General features: G+C 38.1%; 1 protein-coding gene across 1 annotated transcript in view; it reads right to left on the bottom strand.

Annotated features, from left to right (window-relative positions):
• Positions 1–21,755, bottom strand: part of DIP2 (disco-interacting protein 2) — a 635,079-nt gene that overhangs the window by 38,434 nt on the left and 574,890 nt on the right. The window contains 1 exon segment of the mRNA XM_075305884.1: positions 21,298–21,725. Coding sequence (XP_075161999.1) covers positions 21,298–21,725 — 428 coding nt within the window.

Genomic DNA, 21,755 nt, shown 5'->3' with positions numbered 1-21,755 from the left:
TATCGAAAGCCTTTGAGTGATCTAAGAGTACAAGAAAACTAACATGGTTCTCATCAATATTTCTCCTAATTGACTCCGATACTTCGATCAGTGCACTCACACAACTATGATCTCTGCGGAAACCAGACTGCCTTTCAGATAACAAGTTACCGCGAAGAAGATAATCATATATCTGCTTATGTAAAATCTTTTCGAACACTTTAGAAACATAACACAAAATAGCAATGGGTCGTGACTCTGAATTAGATTTCGGTATAGGAATAATCTTTGCATGCTTCCATATCGTGGGATAAGTATTGGAGGTCAGAATTGTGTTAAATAAGTAGGTGAAAAGAGGTATAAGTTGAGGGAGCAGTATTCGTATAAACCTGGGGTCCATTCCATCCAGGCCAATAGCATTCGACTTAACCATGAAAAAACTCTCTATGACCTCATCTTGGGTAACGCACCTGAACTCGAAATCGTTCCTCTCAGATAAGATTCCTCCTATGCCGCCATCCGTGTGATAGAAGGATGTGTCCGTCGGAGGGGCAGGGATATTAGTAAACATCTCGTTCAAGTCATTTGGATCACCTTGATAACCGCCCGATGACCTAGACTTCCCAACGCCAATATCATGTATAATTCTCCATTTTCCCCTGGAATCTAAAGCAGAATTGAAACGCATAGAGTAATATTCAGTCTTCGCCGCATTGATGTTTCTGTTCGCTATTCTCCGCGCCGATCGATACTCCTCTAGAAGATGTGGTAATCTAAAGCGCTTCCATCGTGAGTATGCAATATCCCTTTCCCTAATAGCAGTCTTAATCGTGTCGTTAAACCATGGTTTTGTACCTGATTTCACTTTGATCCTCTTAATAGGCACAGTTGCGTTATATAAATCACATATAGCATTTCGCAAAAAATCGAATTGCTGGTCAACAGATATGAGTCCATACATGTCATGCCAATCTATTTGTCCAAACATATCCTGCAGTCCAATATAATTCAGATTACGAAAATCACGGTACGTGTATTCGATCTGATCCTTCTGTAATTCAAGATTATAAGACAGGAATATAAGGTCGTGTTTCGAGAAACAAGGAGCCGAAATCTGGTCGTATAGGAGGACGTCAGACAAATTATTTACAAAGAACAAGTCCAGAAGAGTATTAGAAGAGGAAGAAAAATGTGTCGGATTCGTATTATTAGGTGTATATAACCCAATAGCCAACATATTATCTGTTAATGTGGAATTGACGAGAATATTCGAATTAAAATCTCCGGTAATAATTACGTCTTCATACCCCAATGTAATGGATCCTAATTTAATCTGAAACTGATCCATACTTATCGTATTATTGGGTCGATAACAACATCCAACTAAAATCTTCCTTGAATGATTGGCGACATTCTGTCTGCTGCGTTGAAAATGAGCATAAATATTTTGAATACAATAACAAGCCAAACAAAAGGGTTGAAAAAATAAAGTGAGGTAAAGGAGTGCATTTGCAAGTAATATATTTTTTTATGCAAGTAATATATTTTTTATTCATTTCCTTTAGTGATCAATTTTATTTCATCAAATTGGGCAATCAATCATTTTAATAAAAAGTGATCTAGTATAAGAATATTTTTGCAATCAAAAGGTCGGTTATCTTATTAGTCTTTTAAAATTGTAAACTTTTTATTTCTAGTCTTCTTAAAACCAAGAGCGGTATGTGTTCGTTGGAAGATTCACCTTCAAGTTGCGAAGTATCGTTGGCATTAAATTGCATGTTTGTTTACCTGTCTTTTTCATTTGAACCCAAGTACAGAGCAGCATATCTGATATATAACCTAATGAACACCAATAAATCTCTATGTAATGGTAAAACATTTCTTTTTTATCTAAAAATATGAAAAATATATTGAATATGCGGGATTTGAAATTATGAAAAAAAGAGAATAAATAAAACACTAGGGTTTAGAATTTGTGTCGACTTTGTTATTTTTATTGAATAATTGTCGTGAACAATTATCTTTACCTTTGTTGTGTTGTGAACACAGCAAGCTCCCAAACCAGAAGTAGCATAAAAACAAACGAACAAAACAGAATGGGGCAAGGAGGCAAGCAATTGACAGAAAATAGTACGCACGCGCAAGGATGTAACGAACCGTAGTTAGGAAAGTAGGATACAATTAAAAAGGGGAAAATATACGTTACGTTTGAACTTAAATATTGCCGCCCGCCTTGCAACATCCTGGTATGTTGGAATAAAATTAGTAAAAATTTAGCATTATTCTAATTACAATCAAAAAGGAATTAAATCAAAATATAAATTCAAAATAATTAAATAAATAATAAAATTAACAAGCGATAGTTCATTTGTTTCCATGTGAGCATTTTATTTCAGTTTTTTTTTTTTCAAAAACAAGTTGGATAGTAAATCCAGTGCGTGTAGTAAACACGCATTTTATTGGAATAGCAGATCTCCTTACGAAGAGCATGGACCCGATATGACCCACCCAAAGATAGTGTATTGGGCTAGGGGTTGACCCTGACTCGAATGGATCTGACCGCGCATAACTTGTGGATAGATATCCGGTCCCAAGATCAGAGCCACACCTCTGCTGCGGTAAAATTCGGGATCCGCTAATTGAAAGCCCGGGAAGTGCTCGACCAGTGTTTCCGAGACTGATTCGGAGGGAGACCGAACATGGGACAAATCGCCCACCCGCAGCGTAACATTTACTTTTTGGTTAGGGTTATGTATGGAATGGATAGTGAGACGACAGAAATTATCGCTATCTACAGACGACGTAGGAATTCTAAAATAGCGGACAAGTGAAGAACAAAATTGGCTAACGCGTCCACAAGGATCCAATAGTGCCCTCGCTGGTACAGCCCGATTTCCAAAGAACAAATGGACTATTAAACTTGGTGCCAACGAGGTAACATATTGGATACTTGTGGGCAACCTAAGAGTCGGACAGACAGCGGGAGGGGCTACACAAGCGGACGGATAATTTCGTGAACGAGACGGACCATGGGTACGAACGGACTTCGTACCATTAGGAGGATGGAGGAGGGTATGATGCCTCTCAGAACAAATGCGACATTTCTGAGGGACTGGACATTGATGGAAGCTATGACCGTTTCCGAAACAGTTCGAACACAACCGGTGGAGCACAACGGTGCGAAGCTTCTTTTCATGGCTCAATCTCTTAAATGAGGGACAGTAGTAAAGGGGATGCCTTCTACTGCAAACCACACAATTTCTAATTTTTCTACCATTCGAGCCCGAGTGTGGTCCAGATCGTTGAGTTTCATTAGCTAACGGGACCGTAGTAGACGGTTGCGCGGCTTGAAGTGGCCTACAAACTATCGGGGCCGTAGTAGACGGCTGCGCGGCTTGAAGATGCCTAACTTCAGACGGTACCGTAGTAGACGGTTGCGCGGCTTGAAGAATTTGGACAGATGGTCCAGCAACAGGATTTACTTGTTCAGTAGAGTGCGATGGGCCAGTAGATGCCACCGCTACATTAGACTTTGCATTGGTGTTTCCGGTCGATGCTACATTGATTGGAGCACCGTCAGCAGCATGTTGACTAAGTTCATATATTTCTTCGCGTTCTTCATCAGAGAGCATATCTACGTCATAATCGGGCAGTTCCCCATCGAATAGTTCCTTAATAGATTCCATTCTAAAGTAGTAAGAAACGCGTTAAAATTTAATCTACGAGTGGTATTAATTTCGTAATTGGACGCCTAATAACCCCAAGTTGCGTTTTAATCTCGACGACGCGTACGCGTAGATCCGTGCCCGGAAACACCTGAATTATTCGACCCAATCTCCAGGAAGTAAAGGGCAGATTTTCATGCCGAATAGCTACTAAATCCCCAACTTGGAGATCGCGTTCAGGATGTTTCCATTTGTACCGTTTTTGAAGGCTATGCAAGTATTCCTCTTTCCACCGTAGGCAGAAGTGGTGAGCCAGCGCTTTCATCTTCCTATATCGATTGACCACACTCAACGGCATCTCTTCGATAAGAGGTTCCGGAGGGGCGAGTAACGGAGCGCCTATCAAGAAGTGGCCAGGAGTCAAAGCAAGTAACTCCTGCGGGTCATCACTTATCGGACATAACGGACGCGAATTCAGACAAGCCTCGATTCGACCCAACAGCGTGGTCAGTTCCTCAAACGTGTATTTGAAAGCTTGTGCCTGTCGTCGAAAGTGACGTTTAAAGCTCTTCACCGCGGCTTCCCAGAGGCCTCCCATATGGGGAGCTCCGGCAGGAATAAACCGCCACGTAACGCCTTGAAATCCTAGAGAGGCGCAGACCTGATCGCGATTTTCACGAATAAAGGAACGAAAGTTGCGCTCTATTTCACGAGAAGCGCCAACGAAGTTAGTGCCATTGTCCGAAAATACCTCCCGGGGGCATCCACGACGCGCTATAAATCTTTCAAATGCGGATAAAAACATTTGAGTTGATAAATCCGACGTTAGTTCCAAATGAATTGCTCTCGTAGAAAAGCAAACGAATATACATACGTACCCTTTCGTTACACGACAACCTCGACCGGTAAATGATTTTATATCGAACGGACCCGCGAAGTCCACTCCCGTCACTGTAAATGGCCTTGATACAACAGTACGTTCACTAGGAAGCGCCGCCATTATCTGAGTACAACATCTTTTTCGTTCAAGACGACAAGGCTTGCAATTATTAATAGTTGCCCTAATCAGAGTTTTAACCCTAGGCACCCAATACTCAATGCGAAGTATTCGCAATACCAGTTGATTCCCGCCATGCACAGATATCTTATGGATAAACTCCACCAATAACTTCGAGAATCGGCTTGCATATGGTAGGATAATCGGATATCGTTCAGTGTAGTGAAGTGAGGGCGATTTCGCTAGTCGCCCATTAAGACGCATAAGACCTTCTTTATCTAAGAAGGGGTTTAACGGCAACAGCGAGCTTTTCTTGGGAAATGGCCTCTTATCAACAAGGCATTTGTACTCCTCAGTATAGTGGAATTGCTGTGATATAACAGCCAACCGTATCTTTACCGCCCTAATCTCATCGGAACTTATCACCACACTAGTATGCACAAACCGATCTCTATGTAACGGGTGAGTTCTCCGCAGAAATCTGAACACGTAAGAAAGTACACGCAAGGCGCGATCTAACGATGAAAATCTATCGAGAAGATCCTCATAATTATCGAAAAATGAGAAATGTACACTTACTGAACGCATCTCTATATCGGTATCCGGCGTAGCATCGCTTATATTCCACCGTGAAGGGTCCTGTACAAGCCATTGTGGCCCATGCCACCATAATGACGAAGTCGCAAGTTCCGCGGGAGACATACCGCGACTGCCCAAGTCCGCAGGATTCTCTTCGGATCGAACATGGTGCCAACTGTCTCCACTCATAATCTCCTGAATTCGGCAAACGCGATTCGCCACAAAGGTATTCCATGTGTTTGGAGTCCGACGAAGCCACGCCAGAACTATAGTGGAATCAGTCCAGCAATAAACCCGGTCAACGGCAATCCCGATCTCATTACGAATAGTCTCGAGAAGTTCCGAGGCTAGAAGTGAACCACAAAGTTCCAAGCGAGGCAATGAAACAGTTTTCAATGGCGCCACTCTCGTTCTACTAGTCAATAACTGTACCCGAACCTCGCCGTTAGGTAAGGCAATCCGTATATAAATCACCCCCGCGTATGCCTTTTCCGACGCATCGGAAAAGACATGAAGTTCAACAGAGGAGCCCGTAGAATAGCCAACCCACCTAGGGATGCGTATATGATTAATTACACCATAATCCACGGTAAACTTCTGCCAACGTTCTTCTAACTCCAACGGAAGCCACGCGTCCCAATCGATCCCGGATGACCAAACACCCTGCATAATAATCTTTGCGGTAACGATCACCGGAGCCAGCCAACCGATCGGATCAAACAATTTCGTGATAGTTGACAAGACCTGTCTCTTCGTGTGACGAAGTTTTCCCGATATGGAATCGACACAAAAATAAAATGTGCCTAACCGCGCGTTCCACCGTATTCCAAGTGGCTTGCAGCCACTTGACTCCACAAACGATAGCAATTCGCATCAACTAAATGTTCCTCCGGTAACCCTTCCAAAATGGTCTTATCATTCGCGGTCCATTTCCGAAGTTCGAACCCTGCCGATCCCAAAGCAGAAATAAGTTCATCACGTGCCTCCCGTGCCGTCGAAAGATCATGGAACCCCGTTAAAACGTCGTCTACATACATATATCTCCGTAATATGTGCGAAGCCCGGGGAAAGTCACTCTCGCAATCGTCCGCAAGTTGCAACAACGTCCTAATAGCCAGGAAAGGGGCACAATTTACGCCAAATGTCACGGTCTGCAGTTCATAGTCCCTGATATCCCGGGTGGGAGAATCCCTAAACAAGATCCGTTGATACCGTGTATGCTCAGGGGTGACGCGAATCTGGCGATAATTCTTCGTAATGTCACAGTTAAAAACAAATCTGCACAGCCGCCACCGTAGAATCAATACTACCAAATCAGATTGTAAAGTCGGACCGACGTGCAACATATCGTTCAAAGTGGTGCCGTTTCCGGTACGATTTGACGCATTGAAAACTACCCGTAATTTAGTCGTTTGTTTTTCCAAGTTAATCACGGGGTGATGAGGCAAATAGCAACAATCACCGTTTGAAGACTGCGGTGCGGTAACTTCCCGCATATGATCCAAGGTGAGATACTCGCGAACTACCTGATCATAGACTTCCTTTGTATGAGGCTTACGCAGAAGCGAACGTTCGTTCCGCAAGAACTGTTCCAAAACGTTAGGCCGCGATGTTCCCAGTCGGAGTGTCAACGGAAATTCAGAGCGAAACGGAAGCGCAACCACATATCTACCATCCGAATCACGACGCGTGGTTCGACGATAATTGTCCTCACAAAACTGATCGGATGGTGAGAGTATCCTACGCCGAGGCGGCTCTTCTAATTCCCAAAATTTAAGAAGATTTTTATGTAAACTGTCTTCCTCGAAAATCTGCAGAGTGGTCGTGAAGACCTGTAAAGATGAGGATGAAATAGGACCAGTGACAATCCAACCGAAAATCGTCCTCTGTGCTATAAGCGTACCTAACACATTTCTTTCAATCCCTTCTAATAGAATATGTGGATATAAATCGGCTCCTAGCAGGAGATCGACTGGTCTACAGTCGAACAAATTCCTATCGGCCAATTGTAACTCGGATAAACGACGATCACCTTCCACTGATACCTTATACGCCGGTAAATTACCCGAAACCTTAGGTACAACGAAAGCCGTGATTTGCAAAGATACCGATGTATCTAGGGTAGAACTCAAGGTAAATGAGCACACCTTATCTATAGTCGCAGAGGGCGCTTGATTAACCCCCGAAATTTTTACCAAGGTGCAATCACACGAAAGTTTCAGTTGGTGTCTCACTCGTTCACTTATGAATGAAGCCTCCGAGGCTGGATCAATTAAAGCACGGACGGAGAAACTTGACCCCTGGTGAATAATATTCACCATAGCTGTGCCCAACAGCATAGTCCTATTTTGTGACGTGTGAAAAACCTGCCTCGAAGCAGCGGATGTAGATGGCATGAGATTGTTGGAATTCAGATTTTGATTTTCGTTACTTACGGACGGAGCAGACATTGAGGACTGAACAACCGGAACGACATTGGATGAGCGGTGTAATAATGAGTGGTGTCGTTTATGACACACTGAACAATTAAAGGAACTCGTACAATTCGGAACCTCATGAAGGTGCGAAAGACAATTAACACAAATTCGATGTCGTTTGATTGTAGAAAATCGATCATTCACTGAGAGAGCCTTGAATTTGGAACAGTCGCGAAGCGAATGAATCTGTCCCGGACATAATACGCAAGAGGGTTTGGATTTTCGCGTGGTGGAATTCGAATTAGAAGTTGCAGACTGAGGACGATTTGATGGACCCGCATTGGTGAAATGCGCCCTAATTTTCCTGTCAGTAGTTTTCGAATTGCCGTTTATATTTTTCAAATCGTGAACGCACGTTAAAGTTTGAATTCTTTCCGTGAGAAAGAGATCCATGTCCCTCCAAGAGGATAAAGCAGCCTTATCGCGAACCGATTGTTCCCAAAGATTTACGGTAGAGCATGGTAGCCGTTGAATACACATAAACACGATAATCGGATCCCAGCCACTCGTATCGACTTCATAGACAGACATGGAGGATAAACAAGCGCGAATACCGCGTTGGAGATCTTTCAAACCCGAACTCGTTTCCTGACTCAGAATTGGCAAATTGAAAAGCAGTTTCAATTGGTTGTTAACCAGCATACGTGGATTGTCGAAATTTTCCCTAAGAGCATCCCAAGCTAAAGTAAAACTCCGACCTAATAAAGGAAATCGCGAAACGATTTCTCGAGCCTCGCCACTTGTCTTTCTGACGAGATGACAAAGACGTTCTATGTCAGATAACCGAGCGTTATTTATATATACAGCGGTAAAAATATCCCTGAACGAAGGCCAAGAATAGAAATCACCGTTGAAAACGTCAGTGTCACACGGTGGCAGGGGGAGATGATGAACTGCATCCTCATTCGCACGCGAAATATGAGAAATATTAATTCGCATTGAACCCGAGGGGCTATCATGACCCGTAGCCGCAGCTAGAACCCTTGCTGGAGTCTAAACCGGTGTAGAGGTTCGGTCGTGAACAGAAACCCGAAGTGCAGAAGTATTTCGTGTGGTAGATTTCAGCCCGTCTAAAAATTCATTAATTGTCGAAAGACAATGAACATACGCCCGATATGTAGACTTATACTTGTCGTCCGCCGATTGCACTTCTTTCGGCTCAACCGCGTTTGATGACGAAAAATAATCTAAGCATTTGTCATAGGCCGATCACGTCCGCCCACAATCCCCGCAACTCAGATCCCTGCACATCGAGAGTGTAAACCGTATGCTCGGTAGGTTTTTGCAAGTCAAACATTGCGCCAAATGTAATCAGAGCATCCGACGCGCGAATAAATGGTGGTAGTGGACTGACGGACATGCTGAACAATTGATGTAAATAATAGAATAAAACAATTTATGGAAAAACCATAAAAATTCGCAAATTGTCGTAAATCGAATAAATTGTTACCAATGACCGAATGTAGGGTACAAATCGCGCATTAGAACGAAGATTCACCCGAACTAGTCACACAAAACTCTATCGTAAACGGAAATGTATTAAACCGCGCACTGCGAAAATACACCAAATTCAAATTTCCGATTCCAAAAAAAATACCGACAGTAGGGTGTGCGACGATACTGTACGGAATATTAATGAAAAGTAAAAATATTTCAAATAAGTTTATAAATAGGATAAATGAAACCAAAAAATTTTTAATAAACACGATAATTAAAATTCGCTGAAATAAGTCGTAGACTACCGGCTGTAGTGTGCAAATACAATTTTTCAAAATTTACTTTAATACCCTTGTCCGCGAGACCAAGTATGAAATCAAACTTCAAAAAATTATACAGACTCAAAAATTAAGAAATTTATTATAAATATATGTATGTAGGGTGTCGTGAACAACCTACTGTAGGGTGAAATTCCAAAAAAATCAAATTTTAATACGTTTGCCCGTGAGACAAAGTATCAAATTTTTGGAAAAGAAAACTAAAAAAATCGAAAATAATCGGGAAATCTATAGTTAGTAGTGAATGTAAGTTGTCGTGAACAACCTACTGTAGGGTGCCAATGCATTAAAACAAGTATTATGATCGGTCGTACGTGATACGCCAATTATAAAATATTAACATTGAAAAAATTATTTTTGCAAGTTAATGTTATAATACCACGACCCGAGACTGTATACTAATTGTATGGCCGAAGACTGTATTGCGGTCTGTATATATATGTATGTATATTTGTATATTCGTAACAGCAGCGTGGGTGCGTTGCAATGCTCTTACTAGTGATGCTGTATGGTGGTGGTTTCAACCATAGACTATAGACTTTAGATAGATGAGCCATGAGTGTCAAACTATTTGTGACAGTTCCGAAGATTAAGAATAAACGAGAAAAATAAGAGCGCGCTTACAATCTCTTTCGTTTTCCTTTTTGTAGTTTGCCAATTTTACACAAAATTAGAACGTTTATGATGCAACAGAGGATTTATAAATAAATTAATATATTAAAAGTTCATATTTGAACAAAAAATTGTGACCAAAATCGCGAAAATACGAAATTTAATTTTGAGCAGCATTGCTCTTTACGAACAACACAAAAGCAAATGCACGAAAATTAATGTTTGGGACTGACTCTTTACGAAAAAATCAAAACGAAATGTCAGAAAATTAATTTTTGGAACTGACACATTGTTTTTAAAGAGAATAGTGGATCATCTATCTAAAGTCTATAGTCTATGGTTTCAACGCACTGAGAGTAAAGGAAAACGATCAAAACAAAGCTTGGCTTGGGTATGCGATCGCGAAATGAACTTTGAACACCCAAACGTATGGTAAAGGTATTCAATGGTTATTGTTAGTGTAAAAAACCGAAGAAAATAAAAGAGAGTTTATTTAAGAGACTTTGTAAATGAAAATCAACCACCAAATCAAACAAATGAAATGAAATGCACTACGCGGCAATTAAATTATTCGAACAATGTATTATTAGCACAAATTATCAAAGCAAAATATGTTGATTTTATGCAAATATACACCGTAAAAATTATGGGTATTTAATATTTAAATCACAAATAGGATATTTTATTATTAAGAATTAATTTCTTGACACAATACAAAGAGAGTGGACTGTATTTATCGATACGGAACGCGTAGGGGTTTTTGTAGTCGACACAATTAGAATTTAATTTTTCAATAATTTCAAAACACCGAACAATCGCACTTTTGCTCACATATGAAAAAACAAAAAAACTATACGCACCTTATTAAACAATTAGATGTATTGGAAAGGGGAAAAGTTTTTGTTTTTCTGATGGTCGAGAACCAATGTGAGATGCAGGGCAGTTGTTGTTGGTCGTGAACCAATTGTATTTGCCTGTTGTGCGAAAAAGAAGAGATCCAATTAATAAGCCGTGAGCTTTGAAATCCCCAAGGTATCCGGCTCGAAGGACCAAAATGAATATGCGGGATTTGAAATTATGAAAAAAAAGAGAATAAATAAAACACTAGGGTTTAGAATTTGTGTCGACTTTGTTATTTTTATTGAATAATTGTCGTGAACAATTATCTTTACCTTTGTTGTGTTGTGAACACAGCAAGCTCCCAAACCAGAAGTAGCATAAAAACAAACGAACAAAACAGAATGGGGCAAGGAGGCAAGCAATTGACAGAAAATAGTACGCACGCGCAAGGATGTAACGAACCGTAGTTAGGAAAGTAGGATACAATTAAAAAGGGGAAAATATACGTTACGTTTGAACTTAAACATATATATTTTCCATTTATATTTTTTTATTTCCAGAATTTACAAAGTATAATCAAAATGGAATATTACAATGCTTTGCTATTATTTTTGTCTCTGATTGGTTCCGATTTTAATAGTCGATTTCAATGTGTGGAAATTTTAGAAAGGAATTGTTACTAAAATTAAATATAACCGAGCCCCTTTTATGCCAAAAGACTATAAAGGCAAATGATGATTATAACTAGAGGTGTGCGCGTGACACGAAATTTTCGTGACACGCGTGATTCACGCGTGAGTCACGTGATTCGTGAATGAAATTTTGACCAAATCACGTGAATGTGCGTGAATGGGACTGAACAAAAATGTGTCGTGCGTGATCGTGCGTGAACATCAAATTCTGTTCGTGAATGTGCGTGAGTAATTTTTTTTCAAAATCACGCTCACGACAAAATTCACGTTCACGAAAAAATTCACATTCACGAACAATTCACGCTCACGACAAAATTCACGCTCACGAAGAAATTCACGTTCACGAAGAAATTCACATTCACGAAAACTTCACACTCACGATGACATTCACGTTCACGAAAAAAATCACGTTCACGAAAAATTCACGCTCACGAGAAAATTCACGCTCACGAAGAAACTCACATTCACGAATAATTCACGCTCACGATGAAATTCACGTTCTTCTTGTGCAAAATGTTAAGCAAAGTGGGGTAAAACTCTGGCTTCTGGGGCCATATAAGTTCATATCGGGCGAAAGCTATATATGGGAGCTATATCTAAATCTGAACCGATTTCAACCAAATTTGGCACGCATAGTTACAATGCTAATTCTACTCCCTATGCAAAATTTCAACTAAATCGGAGCAAAAAATTGGCCTCTGTGGGAAAATAAGTGTAAATCGGGCGAAAGCTATATATGGGAGCTATATCTAAATCTGAACCGATTTGGCTGATATTTGGCAAGTTTTTCGAGACTCATAAAATATTTGGATGTACGTTATTTGAGGAAGATCGGTTGATATACACGCCAATTATGACAAAATCGGTGAAAAATATATATGGCAGCTATATCTAAATCTGAACCGATTTTTTCCAAAATCAATAGGGATCGTCTTTGAGCCGAAACAGGACCCTATACCAAATTTTAGGACAATCGGACTAAAACTGCGAGCTGTACTTTGCACACAAAACTACACCAACAGACGGACAGACAAACAGACAGACAGACAGACAGACGGACATCGCTAAATCGACTCAGAATTTAATTCTAAGACGATCGGTATACTAAACGATGGGTCTCAGACTTTTCCTTCTTGGCGTTACATACAAATGCACAAACTTATTATACCCTGTACCACAGTAGTGGTGAAGGGTATAATAATGATTGAACATTTTTACATTTTTAAATTGAAAACATACTTCCAAATAAAAAATTAATAATTTTCGGAAATAATTGGTTTCATTGGTTCATTAAATTTTGGCTTAGATGTAAAAAAAATAATTCTATATAGTATAATTATAATATATGTAATTATAATATAATAAAAAATAAAATAAGTAAACAATAACACTATAAATCATTGATTGCCTCAATTAAAAATTAATTAAGTTTTTCGGCCAAAATCAATCCAAATTTTAATTGAATTTATATTTTGATTTGATTAAAATGTTAATTGTATCTGTTAATTTTTTAATTGAGTACGTTTTCAACTTCAGATTTTTAATTAGAAATATTTTGGCGAATTTGTGTGGGTAGCTCATTTGTATCACGAGCGAGAGTGAGTAAGTTTTTAAGTTCGTACTCATTCGTGAATTACATTTTTTCGTTTGTTTTGTAAGTATAATAGACGTGAACGTGCGTGAGTTGCATTTTACATCGTGAGCGTGCGTGAATAGTTTTTTATGAATCGTGAGTGTATGGAAGTACGTTTCATTGTTCGTGAACGTGCGTGAGTAGTTTTTTTTCGAATCGTGAGTGTGCGTGAATAAGTTTGTTGTTCGTGAACGTGCGTGAGTTGATATATCCCGTGAGTGTTTATCTTTGCAGGATTTTGGTTCGTGAACGTGAGTGAGCGTGAATCAATAAAAACCTTCGTGCGTGAATGTTACGAATTCATTCGTGAGCGTGCGTGAGTGTGAGCAATTCCAAAACGGGCGTGCGTGAATGTTACGAATTCATTCGTGAGCGTGCGTGAGTGTGAGCAATTCAAAAACGGGCGTGCGTGATCGTGCGTGAATGTTACGAATTCATTCGTGAGTGTGCGTGAGTGTGAGCAATTCTAAAACAGGCGTGCGTGATTGTGCGTGAATGACATTTTGAATTTGTGAGCGTGCGTGAGCGTGCGTGAAAACTCCCTCACGCGCACACCTCTAATTATAACTAAGGAACTAAGAATTCAGGTAATGTTTAACAAAGTTAATTTTTAATTGAACAAAAGTAAATTCTAATTATTCTGTTTACTTTCAGAAAAACTAACTAATTACATGTTGCTGACTTATTGGAAATCTAGGCGCATCTACACGGATGAAAAAGACTGTTTTTCATATGTATGGCTATAAACATTATATGTTTGGAACAAAAATTTTTAAACACAATATTTTTGAGTGCAAGCATATAATGTTCATAAACTAGCATAACATGTTTGGGACATATATGTTAATATGTTAGAACATATTATGTTTGGGACATAAAATGTTTGTAAATATAATATGCTTGGATGCAAACATATATTAATTTAGAAATAGCCTATAAACATATATGTGTTTAGTAGCTTGGAGCGCTATTTAAAAGGGAGCGATATTGAATTAAGTTGGTGGTTGTTGCTTGTTATTACAAAATTAACATTTTATTTTTCCTTGGGCAATTGATCAGCTACTTCTTTGATCCTTACAAACGGTGTGGTCCGCTGTTCGAATCCCCGTCCGGCAAAAAGTAAAATTAAAATAAAAAAAATCATACAATTGAATAATTTCTTCTACAATGTTTGTATTACAGAAAAAGGTGCTAAGAACTAAAAAATCTCGTGGAAGTGAGAAAGATGTGGGGGAATATACAATTGGGCAGAAACAAAATTTTGAGCATTCAGGTCGAAAACCTATGTTGTTAGCACCTATATTACCTGTTTATTTTCATAATTCATTATGATTTTAAATATATAAATAAATAAATAAAATTGTGAGCACAATATTGTTTGGGAGAATTTTTTTTAAGCATATAATATTTTTGGGTGCAAAATGCTTCCAAACATATTATATGTTCACATAATAACATATTTTTTTGTGGAAGACAACATTATTGAATTTGGATGCAAAAATACAAAATGTTTGGAACTTAGACTACCCAAACATATATTGTTTAGACCAATATGCTTTCAAACATATTATATATTGGAAGAGATCAAACATATAAATGTTTGGGCAATACCCAAAAATATATATGCTTGAAGCAAAATATGTTTGGAAGTATATGTTACAGAAGCGATTTTTTGTGAGCGTGTACATATTAGAAGGAGTATGCTGACATGCATGGTTATGAAGATAATGATTTATACAGTTTATTTTTTCACCCTTTAGTTATTATTGATAGTAATTGTACGTGTAAGTTATGTTAGAAACAAATATTGAATATTTTTATAAGAAACACATATTTTCTTATATTTCAAATAAAACTAAATAAGATTTTAGGGGCGCAATATATACATTTTTTGATTGAATTTTTTTGCCAATTTCAATTAACTATTGGGATTTTTTTTCGTTTGGCTTGAGGTCATGATAAATGAAAAATGACGTTGTAATTGTTTTTCATTGTGTTATTATTGAAATATTTCTATTTCAGATATTTCGTTACATTGTAAAATGTAAATATAGAATCATTGTTATATTTTTGTTAATAACCATTGTGAAAGTAAATATTGTTAAATGTTTAAATTATGATATTTTATAGATAATATCTCGCTGAAGATGATCACCGAAGGTGTATCGAAATAGCAATATTTCAATAATAAAACAATGAAAAACAATTACAACAGCATTTTTCATTTATCATGACCTCAAGCCAAACGAAAGAAAAAAAATCAAATAATTATAAAATTCTAAAGGTCAACTAAGAAAACTAAACATTTCAATTAATTATTTAATTGAATCAATCAAATAGTTGATTGATTGTTGTCGCGAAATGAATTAAAATTTTAATTGATTCAATTAAAACATTGATTGAATTTTATGTCAAAAACCAATCACTGTTTTAATTGATTAAATCACACAATTAATTGATTGCGTGACAAAAGTCAATTAAATCGTGTTCAGTGCTGCCGCTACTACTTCAATCGAAGTATTTTGCTTCATTTTCACAAAATTTACTTCGTCACTCCTTCTTCCAAAAATCTGCTTCACTTTTTGTTCTGATTCAAATTTTTAAATTTTTCCCCATATTACCTAATTGTTTTTCCTATTCCTTTAATTACGATGAACATAGCGGTTTTAATCATTGAAATATTAACCGATGTGGACCCATTTTTGCATAGTTGTTAGAGACCATATACTTACACCATGTACAAAATTTCAGCTGGATCGGATGAAATTTGCTTCTCTTAGAGTCCCCGCAAGCCAAATTTGGGGGTCCGTTTATATGGGGGCTATACGTAAAAGTGGACCGATATGGCCCATTTGAAATACCATCCGACCTACATCAATAACAACTACTTGTGCAAGTTTCAAGTTAGAGCAATATTTCGATGTGTTACAAACGGAAAGTTAATATACCCCCATCCTATGGTGGAGGGTATAATAAAATGAATTATATTGTTTTGTTTTCAAAAATGTATGCTACTTCAATTTTATTCAATCTACTCCGCTTCTTTCCAAAATCTACTTCACTCTATTTTTCACTAGCGGCAGCACTGATCGTGTTGGTTTTTAATCAAAATGGGTGATTGATACTATCATTTTCGTGATTGAAGACATTTCAATTATAAAAAATTATTGAATCTGCGAATTTCGTGATTGAAATCAAAATTTTTTTTGTGTGTAGTTTTATTTCACGTGCACTAACAGCCACAGCAAAATCAACTTCGACGAAGATCTTCAAATCTAAAGCCATTTTTATGCATTTTCACAAAAGTGTATTTATGATTTATCGGTCGATAGATATGTAATAGAGGTATATGACAATTTGAGTAATGTTTACAAGTTTCGATTTAGCAGTCGAGTTTTTACAACGAATATGTGGGTATTTTGGCCACTTTTGCTGAAATCGGACAAACATTATATATGCACGCAAAAAAATAATTCTTTCCTCCTTTTAGACAAACAAAGATCGTTTTGCATTTGCTTTTCGCTGTAAAGAATTTTATTTGGAAGAAAAGTATATACTTTTTGTGATAAACGTTTATCGTTTTCCAGGATGTAAAAACAATTTCATAAAGACTAACTAAAAAAAAAAAAAAAATTCTGACTAATTGCATTTTCCCTCACATCTTTCTCCCTTCCGCGAGGTTTTTTTGAGTTCTTAGCTCCTTTTTCTGTAATACAAACAATGTAGAAGAAACTCCATTTCATAAATTTTATCTTTCGCCTGGACGGATAATCGAACCGCGGACCATACAATTTGTAAGCAAACACACTATCCCATGGGCTATGTATGTTTTTATAAAGCATCTTTTCGTCGTCCACGAGTCGATTAAACAAACTTTATTTAACAGAAACATACGTCCGCCTTGCACACCAAGGTTCGTGGGTTCGACCCCTGCTTCCACCGAACACCAAAAAGTTTTTTTTTTTATATTCCAGATATGTTCGGAAGATTCCGAAAAGATATTCAACATTACATACTACTACATTAAATTTTTGCTATGAAACTGTAAAATGTGTGAAAAAAATTGTAACAAACGAATTTTTATGGTGATAAAAGTTTAAAATTTTCGAAGAAATTCAAAAAAACGCTAACAAAAGAAAAACGTTTTCGGTACACGTTTTCCAAACGTTTTCTTTCTTTGCGGTGAGGATTTTGTCTAAATCTGAGCTAATATTGACCAAATTTGGCACAAATGTTAATTTTACTCTCTGTGCAAAATTTCAAGTAAAATAGAGAAAAAATTTGACCTATGGATCTTTATGGGGCGAAATAACAGGTTTTGACCAAATTTGGAATGTATAGTAAGAATGTTAATTCTACTCCCTGTACACAATATAGACGTAAAACTTATGAAAAGCTATATCAAAATCAGAACCGACAGGATTAGTATTATGAATATTTTATAAGGGTGAATAACCTTCTAATATAGTCTAATAATTGAAATGAGTAGATCTTCCAATAAAGGGAATTGATGAGGATGTGGAAATCCGACCCCACTTTCCAAACACCATATAAAACTGGTAATGATTGGCTAATAAATAAGCCATAATATCATTACATGTACTAGAGTACTTCGTACACTGGTAGAAAAATGCTTCATACTATTAACGAACGGACTTCGTTGATTATTTTTCATTAATATAACGAAATTTTTCGTTTTAAGGACGAAAGTGATCGTTAATAGACAATAGACAATCGTTAAAAGACAATTTTGTGTTTTGGTTTTTCGTTATATTAATGTTTTTTCGTTATTGTATTTTTTTCGAGAATTAGAAAAAAAATTGCAAAGATGGAATTATTATAATCATTTGCACATAGAGAGTAACTTTTGTAAACTTTTAGCCCTTACAACACAGTCCTATTATATACTCCGAAACTGGAATTGAATTTCTGCCTCTCCATACTCTCTCTAATATGTCCGTAGCGTGTATGTAATGTGTACATACATCCGAGTACATATACATGACAATAAGCACATGTTTGCGTATGCATCTTGAAAAACAAACGGTAAAAAGTTCAATATATATTCGCAAGAATTTTAGTGCAAATTTTTAATCTTTAGTGAAAATGCCTCGGGGAAGTGAACTTTCAGATGAAGAAGGCAGAATAATTACCGGAATGAACCTTGGTTGCAAAAACATTGTAGAAATTGAATCTGCGATAAATCCACACGGCGATACGATTAGCATTTTTTGGAAAAAGTTAGCTTTTTAAAAGATAGCGGCCGTTTTGGTCTTAGCAATGATAGACTTTTTTTCTTAAGTGAAATTCACAATATATGATATTAAAATTACTGCATTTATCAGTAAATATTATTTCCTACTGTATATAAATTATATTTCAAAGATCTTAACAATGAATAATACACTACCAATGACTAAACTCAAATGCAATAACTGGTTAGGTTTCATTAATATAACGTTTGTGTTCATTGATACAAGGTTCTTCTTTCATTCATTTAATGTAAAAACTGTGTTCATACAATGAATGATTTTTATTCATACAACGAATAATTTCCTTTAATACAACGAAAATGCTATGCAATATCAACGTAATTATTCGTTAATACTACGAAATGTATTCCATAAAGGGTTTCGTAAATATAACGTAAACCTACGTTGTCATAACGAAATGCTACGTTGGCTAACTTTTAATGAAGAATTTCGTTAATATAGCGTAGGAATTAATCGTATTAACGAAACTTTTTTTACAAGTGTACAAACAAACAGTCTCGAATGCGCATTACTATCATAAATGCGTTTTACAAAATTTTTATAATTTCTTTTATTCAACATTAGGGTTTCTACATAAGGTTTACGACTTTTACGACCGCCGTAAATATATGTAAATAGTCTAAGTGAACCTGATATAACGTGCTGCCACTACACCTAACATAACTAAGCCCGAATGTAACAGAATTGTTGCAGTTTACCATAAATGTGAGTATTATTTTAGCGCAGTAACGGCATAAGGCGGACTAAATTCCGCCTTATGCCGAACGCCGTCATGCTAACCCTGCCGATTCAGGGAACTGAATCTAGAGATTAGTAAAATAGTCGGGCACAAGCGCAACACTTGGTTAGAGCACCTGAAGCAATGGAACTTAGGCACAGGTCAAGGTAGTCAACAGTGAGAATCCCAGCACAAGCGACGGTTTGTCGAGCATCCCGAGAGTGATAGAGCGAAAAAGGAGAGTAAATCGTCGAATACGTCCCTACCCGCAGAAACTTAACGTTGGGTTCTAAATTATGTGTGCGGGCGCCAGTCATAAATATGAGGAATTTAGGGACAAGAAGTCGCGACCCCGTAGAGTGAAGCAGGGAGTTCCCCAAGGTGGGGTGACATCTCCAACACTGTGTAACCTCTACTTGTCCCCTAGTTATTCCACCCCTCCTGACGGCGTCGATGTTGTACTATAAGCGGACGATTGTAGAATCATGGCATCCGGGCCCATTGTGGATGACATATGCCATCGATTGAACGTCTACCTCGCTGATCTTACCAGTTATTTCACTACTAGAAAGCTGAGGATATCTCCCATCAAATCCTCAGCCACACTATTTACTACATGGACGGCGGAAGTACGCAGGCAGTTGAATGTCAGAGTCAATGGCGAAATAATTCCGACTACAAATTACCCCAAGATTCTCGGGGTCACAGTCGACAGGATTTTCAATTCGTCTGTCCATGCCACTGCAATTTGTGATAAGCTCCGCGGTAGAAACAAGGCCTTAAGACACTTGGCGGCAGCATTTGGGGCGCGGACAACTAAACCTTGTTGCCTACATATAAGACTATTGGCCGGTCAGTGGTAAACTATGCAGCACCAGTTTAGACAGCTGAAACGAGCGACATGCAGTGTAATACCATACATTCTTGTCAGAACGCTGCCCTTAGAACTGCGATAGAATGTCTCCGCATACACCCCTGAATCACCTTTATGTGGAGACCAAGATCATCCCAGTGCGTCGACACAATTACATGTTGTCAAAGCAGTACCTCTTGGGTTGCTATAGAAGTTGCAAACCAAATTACCATTTTGTGGATAGGCAACCACCACCCAGGAATGTAAGCGTTAATCTTCACCTTCTAGAGCTCGAGATCCACCGTTACAAAAGAGAGTCTCCAGATCAGGCAGCTTACTGGACAGGTCTTAAAAGGATTCATGAGTATGCTGTAGCTGAAGCATTGAGAAACTACAAGGTTAATCCTGTTCTCGGAGCTCGACCACCGCCCATAGCTTTGAAACCCTCAGAAATGCAGGTGACATTTCTGAGGGTTTCAAAGCTTCTCTAAGTGGTTTCACTGGAATGTGGAACGCCGTTTGGACTCGGCTATAAAAAGGAGGTCCCTTGTCATTGAGCTTAACATGGAATCGGGCAGCACTCAGTGATAAGTGAGAAGTTCACCACTGTGGTATCACAATGGACTGAATAGTCTAAGTGAGCCTGATACATCGGGCTGCCACATAACCTAACCTAACCTAACCGCCCATAGCACCGGTGTGGAGAGACCTCACACGGCAGGGTATTTTTTGCGCAACTAAGATCAGGGTATTTTTTGCGCAACTAAGAATAGCAGCGTAGCTGACGTGTGTCCCATCTGTTACCAAGAGCCACATGACACTCGTAACTTTTCCGCTTGTCCTGCTAAACGACCCGTCTCACCACCAGATCTCTCTGGACACATCCCATCCTTGTCGCAAAGTTCCTTGATCTGGATACTAGCTGAAGTACCAAAGTATGTAACAAAATGGATGGAACTACATTAAAAACTGTTACAACAACAATTAAACTCTTTGTGAAACAAAACACTTTAACTCGAAAACTCCATAAATCGATGTATTTTAGGTTAGTGATAATTGGGTTATGGATGATCCACTGCATAAATAATAGAAAATAGTATCCGATTCCGTAAATCGGTGTATTCTGGGTTAATGATGATTGGGTTATGTAAGATCCACTTATAAATAATAGAAAATAAACATCATGCAATCACAATTCACTTACCATTCGGCAATTCTTTTATGACACCGTAGTACAGAATTCTCAACATCGATTGGATGGTAGTTCATTCCACGTAAAGCAATAACTTCATCTAGAGCACCAACGACGTACACTGCATCATGTTGCTCTTGGTCTGCTTGTTCACAAGCAGGTATTGGATTCGCTATATTGGAAACTAAATTCGCACTGGACTGGTTAAGGGAGTTAATGGAATCGTTGTCACTATCACGGCTTGCTATACTTGGTGTGGTTTCGTCCAATATTGATGCTGATTGAGAACACTCGGTACGCCTTAAAAAACCCAAATATCCTGTTCTTGCGTACACCTCAGTAGTTGAACCAGTCACAAGCTTTGCATTGAAATGATCGTTGTAGTCTGTCTCATCACCGTAAATAGTATAGTAACCATTAGCATTGTGTGATGATTGAACCTTTTGAAAATATGTTAAGTTAGAATAATT

Source organism: Haematobia irritans, chromosome 4 (genome assembly GCF_050003625.1).
Source record: "Haematobia irritans isolate KBUSLIRL chromosome 4, ASM5000362v1, whole genome shotgun sequence".
In the NCBI taxonomy this organism is placed as follows: domain Eukaryota; kingdom Metazoa; phylum Arthropoda; class Insecta; order Diptera; family Muscidae; genus Haematobia; species Haematobia irritans.
The sequence above is the reverse complement of the archived record's forward strand: the minus strand, read 5'-3'. Positions and strand labels throughout refer to the sequence as shown.